Source organism: Ascidia mentula, chromosome 7 (genome assembly GCF_947561715.1).
Source record: "Ascidia mentula chromosome 7, kaAscMent1.1, whole genome shotgun sequence".
In the NCBI taxonomy this organism is placed as follows: domain Eukaryota; kingdom Metazoa; phylum Chordata; class Ascidiacea; order Phlebobranchia; family Ascidiidae; genus Ascidia; species Ascidia mentula.
Window position 1 is genome coordinate 11,975,203 of NC_138572.1, and position 9,151 is coordinate 11,984,353.

The 9,151-nt window shown below is 35.9% G+C and overlaps 1 protein-coding gene across 1 annotated transcript; it reads left to right on the forward strand.

Annotated features, from left to right (window-relative positions):
* The first annotated feature begins 3,516 nt into the window (after positions 1-3,516).
* Positions 3,517-9,151, forward strand: LOC145907873 (alkylglycerol monooxygenase-like). The gene is made up of 10 exons (XM_082994971.1): positions 3,517-5,267; positions 5,620-5,747; positions 6,206-6,360; positions 6,520-6,623; positions 6,800-6,911; positions 6,976-7,092; positions 7,210-7,295; positions 7,424-7,558; positions 7,666-7,865; positions 8,834-9,151. Exons 1-10 carry the CDS (start codon positions 5,118-5,120, stop codon positions 9,027-9,029), a joined length of 1,383 nt encoding a protein of 460 aa, XP_082851097.1. The 5' UTR covers positions 3,517-5,117; the 3' UTR covers positions 9,030-9,151.

The following is a 9,151-nucleotide window of genomic DNA, read 5'->3' on the forward strand; positions in this document are numbered from 1 at the left end:
TCGCCGCAGGTTTTCGTTGCGGTGAAACAAGCTCAACTGTCACGGTAACAACGTTTGTTTACACATTTAACAATCGGCGAAAACTTGTTTCAAGCAATCCAATCGTTTTCTCAATTTAACAAGTTTGTCTCATAATAACTGTTAAAGTTGTACTGCTACTGTTGTAAAGGAACTCAAGTCTACATTTCAGTTAAGCCACACCGATATACGATTATTGCTTCGGCCGTGGGGGATTCATTTACTCAGTCAACCTTTACAACTGCCTCTGACAACGACACTACGTAATACTTGCTATTTGTATTGCATTCAACCTGTTCAACCACCCTGACTCCACCAAAAAGTGAATAATGTTATCTGGTATTTTAACGATCTCCTCAACAAAAACATTTGATTCAACAAACACGATCTCACATTCCAAATCAATTGGAAACGCCACCATCAACATTCCAAGCGAAGTCGACTGTGAGACAGACAGCACGCGGGACGCCGTCTCGACGTTCTGGCGAAACAGAACGATCTCCCTTTTTCTCCCACTGTCGTTGCGCCCATTCTCTTCCGTGATTTCGAAGAAGGCGAACAGCGTGTGTTGTTTTCAATGGTGTGTCTCGTTCAAGTGGACAGAGCGACAGGAATACATGCACACACACAGAGTGTACGCTACTTTACGATGACATGACGAAGTAGGTTACCGCTCGTTAAAAATTGTGTGTTGCGGAACCTTAAATTTTTGGGGTATAAATTTAACTGCTACAGTCCGGCACATATCAAAGTAATGAAATTACCAAGAACAAGCACATTTATAAGAAATATTGTTCTCTAAATAAGCACAAAACACAACGATAACCATGAATAGTACTGAGTAATTAGATTGTATGACGAAACACACAACTTTTAAATGTCTCAAGATGAAAAGAACTCGACAGCCTGCTGTGGGGTGGGCGAAACTAATTTTATTTTGAACAACTTAGTTCGCTGCTCTAAAATAAAAAATGAGGTCCATCATATTCGTTTGTTGTAAAGTAGCCAATTTCTTTGTTAAACCTTGCGTTTCGTTTTCGTGTTTCGCAACTGTTTATTAAAATGATGTTAATTTCGGGTACATTTCACACCACAGTATGTTTTGCAATGTATCCGCCAATGTTGGAAAATAAAAGTCCTGAAGCAACGGTGGAAACTGGGACTATATTATTTCAAGATATAGTCCATGTACACGGTTTTATCGGATTCGGTTAATTCGAAAATGCGCCTATTTAGGTCGAAATCCGAGGTACAAAAATGATTTGCGCAAAGTCAGTAAGTTGACCATTTTTGCACTATAGACTAAATTTTTGTTTCAGTTTCACTCTAACATGTTTTAAATTGGCTAGAATTGTTTGAACCTTCGATGTGCGAAGTTATAGATCGTGGTGTGTTTTCTGTTTATGGATGCCCTCAGAAAGTCCAATTTTACGGTCGTAAACACATCGACAGACTAAAGGGTATCGGACGGATTCTTTGTACAGCCAGAAGTTTGAATGCATGAGAAAAACATCACGGTTTTATCTGGCAAAATACACTGGCAAAAGGTACAAGTGTTATCTACAACACTGTGTAAGTTATACTATATACGAATATGGTATTTCCATGTAGTATGTCCGGGGTAGTGTGTCCTTCCGTGTTCTGCAGTTTCGAATTTGAAACCGCATGTTTTGAAGAATTAAAGACAATTTCATAAGGCTAAATAGAACTGTTGTGTCACAAACAGCCCCAAGGCAAAACAAACAGTCAACTTTCTATTTGACAAATTGTGCTTGTTTTTATGCCGAATAATTATGTTGCAGTAAAACCAATGCCAGACAAGACCAACTACCATCATAGTAAAATGAATGGATGTCAGATTCCCGTGTTTTTTAGGCTGTGTGTAGTTCTTGTACGGTACGGTGGAAAAGCGTTACAACAATACCAAAATCTTGTAAGCTGCAGACAGATGGCCACTGTTTCGACCTAAAAGGTCTCATCAGTGCAGGTGGTGGGACTTTCAGACGACTTTGCTGACCAAACGGCCAAGCAAAGACTTCCACTTTGTAGTGACTATACAATCACCGTCATCCGTTGGCCACCAAACTAGGTGCAACCTTACGGAGAAAACAAGGTGGAAACACTATGGCCAAATAATACCAAAATTGTTGGAAAATTCGAGATGGAAATGGGAAAAAACATGAAACATTATTTAGAAAAATATGAAAAGTGTCACTTTTTCTTTGATTCCCTTATTATTTATTTCAGTCCATTCGCCAAAGAACAACAGAAACCATGCAAAACAATTTTTTTTCTGATTACCAACGCGTGTTATACCCATATGCTTTCGGCAATAAAACCGTGCATAAACATTGTCAACTGATCAAATAAACTGTTTCCCTTTAAGGCTGGTTTATACCACGCGTAGTCATCTGTTTACGCCACGATTACCGCGTAATTGGAGACTAAATTAATCACAACTAGCTACGAAGTGCCAATAAATGAAACAAGAGACCAAAGAGATGCATGAACTGCATGATTAAAAAGGATAATGGGTAGCATGGTACAAGACCACGGAAGAGTGGGGTCGGTTGAATAATTTTTTGAAATTTTGCTTTGGGGGATGACCTTTTTGTGCAACAAATTCTGCAGTTGAGATTTCGAATCCGCAAAAAGGTTTTAAAAAAATCAGGATCGATTGAATTTACGCTGAAAGTTAAACCATTGTGTTTACGCATAGCTGTTGAGATTTCTTAAATAAGTGAATAAAACTACCAAATTTAGGTTTCTCATATTAATGCCAATATTAACAACAATCCTTGTCATTTTCGAACTAAGGATACACTTTCTAAACCCACTGGCTAGATTATTACAAGTGAAATGAAAGAATTTATTCAAGTCCCACTCTTCGAAATATTCTGCCCACACTGGATCCAAAACCTGTTTTATTTTATTCAATAGCGTTTACAGTAGAACACACTGCAACAAGTGAAAACCATGACGTAATGTAATCTCTTTCCGTATCAAGTTATGGAGCTCAATTGCTTCTCGCCTTTCCTGGCAACAGCTTTTATTGGCAACAACATTATTGTTTTTTTTTAATACGGTTAATAACATTGTGACCAAACACAAAGGAGTTAATTAGAAATATTTTGCTTTTACAAGCGATATCAGTAAATAATTAAGAAAAAATACAACCAACACACTTTTATCTCCGATTAAAATTTTTATTCGTTTTGCAACTCATGTACCACAAAAATGTTAAACGACCGTTTGGCGACACCGCGAACACGCACAGAAAAAATGCGTTAAATGTGTTCGCGAGCGAAGCGATGTGCAAAACAAACTCGACGAAAAATTGCATGTTTTACCCTCATGAATTAAAGCACATTAATAAAGTCCCAATATTGGGCACGCCTGCAAAACAAATTTCGAAAATCTCCGTCACGCATTGGAGAATCTTCGTCACGCATGACTAACAGGAGATTTAATGCAACTTTTTGTAAACAGAGAGAGCAAGGAAACTTGCAAATAAATTCGAAATGCTTTGATCGTGAGAAGAGCTGTAGAACGAATTTGAAGTTTGTTAAAATTAGCAATTTAGTGATTCGAATAAGTTAAAAAAATAATAGCCTAAATAATGTCAATGTAATAGGCCTACACACCGGAGTCATGGAATTCAGCTTTGCACAGAAACTTCGTTGAAAATTTGTGTTTAAACTTACAGAAAAAATATACATTGTTTATACTAAAAAACTTCATGTTTGCCAACTTAAATTTTATGCTAAAAATAAAAAAGTTGGTTGAGATGGGCACTTTTGAACTGAGTAATTAATCTATTATGACATATTTTTTATTGTTTTATCACAAACTCAGTACACATACCAAAATATGCAGAATAAAGATGAAAACTAGTTTTCAATTACAACTAATGGTAAAAAAATGATTTAGAGGAACAAAACTCCCCACAATGTTTTTTTGTTCTCTACGGCCTACTGCATTGCTACAGAATGTTTTGTCATAACTCTCTAATTTTACCTCATTTTGAGTATCAGTAAACCATGCAGAATTTGAAATGAATCTCCCAGTTACGAGTTAATTTTTAATATTTGGGTATTGATGTGTATACTTTTTGTGAAAATTATTTGTAGTTAAATGCCCGCCTTCTATGTGTGAACAAACACATGTGAAATATTCTTGTGCCAACGTAAAATTGCTTAGGCTATCTCTTCCAATGTTGTCACCATTGTGCAATTAAAAATATGGACATGATATGTTCCAAGGGTCAAAAGTTCAGTGATCTGTGGTTGTTGCAGCTGCAACGATTTCATAATCAACAAAACTAATAAATGCATAAAGGTCACATTGTTATGTGGCTAATGCCAAATTGGTCGTTGTGTTGTGTGTAATTTCCCTCCAGGGAATGAAGCTAACATTGCCTGTCTTATGTCTACTTATTTGCACTTGGTAAAAATAAAATTGTACATACAAATTGGAAGATTAATTAGTTCGAAACCGGAAGAAAGGAGATTGCCAAATTCTAGCCCCTAGGTTTAGGCCTTCAAGGGCCAAGTACCATAAACTCTAAAGTGAGGTTCATCTAGGAACTCTATGCCCATAAACTAAGCGCTACCTATTGCGGCATACGTTGCACAGCCAACTGCTTATGTCCAGATGATCATTTAAGACATATTTAGTTAGCTGTTTTGCTGTAGTTGAAGTAAGATTAATGAATCATTTTTGGTGGTGGAAGATGTGTATTTGCTTCTCTTTCATTTGTTTTGCGGTAAAGTTTTGTAGTGGCTTCTGGTCAGTTGTGTTAATGCCTGGTCCAGGCAGCCTGGATATTAGTTCTTAGTCAGGTTCCCCTGACTAAAATACAATTGTGGGTCCTGTATTCATTGTGTCTCTAAAAACCCGTTGTTGGCATCGTGTCTCCATCACAAATCCCTGAATAACTTTGAGTGTACGGAATAGGATTCGATCCAAGTTTTTTTGGTGACACTGTGTTTAACCTTGGGTTGTGATGGTTTATTATCTGCATGACCAGACCCCATGTCTTGTGATAGATTTAAATTTATTTTTACCAGATGACAATTAAGATTTGATAAATACAAAACATGACAAATGCTTCACAAAACTTTCTAGTATCTCATTCAAATTCTTATAGACCAGGAATATTGGAGAGTTTTCGGTCATTGTTTTATCTTCTACGTCCATCTGAATCCAAGTTTAGGGATATTAGTGAAGTTCCTAATTACACCGATGCTGTAAGAAGATGAATATCTGGTTCATAAAAAAATATATTTTACAAATAAATATCCTAATTGTTTAAGGATCTGAGTTTTGTGTAACTAAATGCATGTCTAGTTGTGACGTTTAAGAAATGTATATACCACACAGAGAGATGCAGTAAAAAAAAATTATTAATTTTTTTCAACATTAAACAATCTGATCATTTTTTCTGCTTATAAATGTATGCTTGCACCTAATTAGTTCAAATTGCCTTGGTGTAAATTTGCGAAACAATCTGTTATACTTTAATTATCTGGATAATTGTAAACCAACAATCTGTTATTCACATACATTTTAGATGAATTTGTGGTTCCTTGCTTTTTTCAGGCACTTCCCTGTTTTATTACATTGATGTTATTGGAATTATTTATATGTGTGTGGAAACGCCGACGATTTTTCAGAATCAATGATGGTTTAACAAGCTTAGGTGCAGGAGTAATTTCAAGAATATTAAGGTATATACAATATTGTAATTATTTCTGTTATGTTAAACTTTAAGATTGATGTAGGTGTTTCATGTATGTACCATACCTTTTTAGTACATGTGTATACATGAAATACATCACTCAAAATAAAGGTGATTCATATAAAAAAATTATTTCAAGTTTATATACAACAAATACTGGTGACAAACCAGTGGATGCGGGATGAGTGTCGACACATTCAAATTAACTTTGTATTGTCAAAGTCCACTTGGAAGATGTTGTTTAAAATCTGTGTGATATCTCTGTCTGCCAACCCATGTGAAAACAACATCAGCCTTACGGAAAATTGTCGCATTGCTCATTTTGCACAAAATGCCAGTATCATATATATGTCAGTAAAAATTGTTAGAGAGTGAGGAGCCATAGTGCTTTATTACATAATATGATCTAAATCAAAATATAAGATAAAACAGAGCATGTTGTTGTAGACTTTTCACTACCCGTTCAATGGAAATCACTCTGTATATTTATGTGTATGATCACTGGAGATTGGCAGACTTGGAATGGAATTCAAATTTAACTTGGTTTATTGCATTTGTTGGAATGGATTTTTTTTACTACTGGTCACACAGAGCATCTCATGGTAACCAACAGATATTCTAATTTTTTTAATAAATTAAAACTAACAGAAAGTTAAAAAAAAATACTCATGATACATTTTAGCAAGGGACATTTTATTGTATAAATTAAAGGTTATTGTGGAATAATATAAAGTATTGAATACAGTCATATCCCTCTACAGAAATAAACTTATTCTGGGCATCACATCAAGCACATCACAGTTCCGAGGATTATAATTTCACAACTGCCTTGAGACAAGCTTCACTGCAAGAGTACATTAACATGGTATAAATGTAATCATAATTTGTTAAACGAGTACATATGGTACATAGTACAGACCACAAGTCACTTAAATCAAAATCAGCTTTGTTTGTTTCTTACAAAGTTAATTCAGCTTTTTGAATATGAACTAGTCATGCATGTCCTTAACATATTTAATGTTTATATTTTGTGACGTGCAGTTTTTTAGCGTGCCAAATGCACTTATCATTCCACCTCAAGTGCATTTAGTTCACAGTCAACTATGTGTCTTGTATCAGTTTTGGATACACACCGAAGTGATTGATAACATAGGTAGGCTAAAATATACTTCCATGTTTCATCACAAACATTAATTTCACTGATTATTTGCACTTAGGCCCACTTGAATACATTTTAAACACACCAAGTCACCACAGAGTCCATCATGGCCGAAACCCATATTGTATTGACAAAAATTATGGTGGAACATTGATTATATGGGATCGAATGTTTGGTATGTCTTAAAACTGATACTACAAGTAGAAAAATATTTATTTCCTTCTCTAGGTATGACAAATAATTAAAGCAAAAGTAAATGGGAAACACTGTCACATACTACATATTGTTTCAGGGACATTCGCTGCTGAGAAAAAGGAGGAAAAAATTGCGTATGGTCTTGTTCACAATATCAATAATTTTAATCCTATTTATGTTCAAGTATGTTAAGCTATTTTTTGCAATATGCACATTTAATAACAAATTTATGCAAAGCTGTTTGTTTCATGTTTCAAACCTGTTGTTCCATCAATATTTTATTTGCTCACATTAGGTGTTTTCTTGTTCAGTGGGCTGCGTTTAGAGATATTTTTCTACGCACTTGGAAAATTGATGGTTTGTGGAACAAAGTTTGTGTTCTTGGTAAGGGACCTGGTTGGAGTCCTGGGAAACCACGTCTGGGAAATCCATCTGAATTGCCACAGGTGAGACTTTTTGGTGTACCCGAAAAACATCCTCATGGGGTTTTTATGTGCTGTTGTTAAATTGTTCACACTTCACATAATTTTAGTTGTTTGGTTTTTGCTTGCAGATTAAAGGCAGTGTTGAGCCATACAACCCAAAAGTTGCCAAATGGCTCCTGGCCTATGGAGTTCTTCACTTCTTTGCAGTAGTGCCAATATATGATCAGATTTTGGCATTGCGACACAACCTTCCATATCAAATAATCTTGTTTGGTGTCGTGTTTTTTCTTGTCTCACTCACTTGTGTCAGTTTCTTACTTGATAAAATGTGAGTATTTTGGGATAGATTTAGGACTAGGGATGTGACAAGGCGAACCCGAACCCGAATACGAATAGATTCGCTGAATATCAGCAGCACAAATTTCATATTCGTGCGAACCCGAATATTGCGCAAGATTTGTGTGCGAACTTTTTTAAAGCGTAATATGTTTGTGTGATACAATGCATAAGGTTTCGTAATTTTTTTCCACCATCGATAACGGTAACACACCGCTACTAACGCTAAGGGAACTGGTGTAGTCGTTTTTGCTAGTGGTTAATCACCACGAATAAACAAAACGTGACGAAAATACCGTTTGGCTAGAAGCAAAATCCCGGGAACTCTGCTCGTATCACGGGTTTTCGTCACTAAAATACAAAAGCGCATGTAAAACCAGAAGAATGTAAGTCTTGTGTTGTTCAACATTATATTCGATCAACCTTGACATAACGGCTTTATTACGTTGTGTCAAGTCAATATATCGTTTTTCCCAAACACTGGCGCAGTGTTTCCCAACCGGTGGTACCGACGGCACTCCTAAAAAATCGTAAGTGATCTCAAAATGTATTAAAATCCCAACACAGCGATCTTTAGACAGCTCTCATTATTATTGATACGGTGTGCGATCGACAGCCTGCCAGGGGCCTTTGGTTTTTTGATCCAGTTTTGATTTACTAATCACATTGATCTCAAAATGTTTGTTATTTCATGTCCGTGGTTACTTTGGAACACGGAACTAGGTGTTATGCGTCAAAATTGCTTTACCTACATGTGGTACGCAGCCACAAAAAGGTTTGGAATCACTGCAATAGCGGCAACGGCCGTTGCGTGCGAACCTGCATAAATAGTTAGCCAAAATCTTTGTCCATTGGCACATCCCTAGTCAGGATGTTGACATTCGTGTTTACCTGATGAATTGAATGATTTTTTTTCTTATAATTTCTTGAGTTGTTTCATCTCAAACCCATGTTGTTTAGGTCATACGGAAATAATGTGGAGTTGGTCCGATGTGTAATCAGTGCAGTGATCATGTGTTGTTTTAAACTAAAGATTGAAGAGTTATTTCAACTTCCTCATTACATGGGTGACTTTCTCCAAGCACTTTTTATTGGTTCTGCAATCGTGTGGATTACTAAATTTGTGCTTACATTCCATACAAAGAAACAGGTCTAATTTGTGTAAATATTTACATTTTGTGAACCATAAGTGTTATTGGTGTCGGATGCAGTTTTTTTTGCGATTCAGGAAGCAGTGTTTTTACAAAAATATACGACCAAGACAAAACTGGTGTGTTG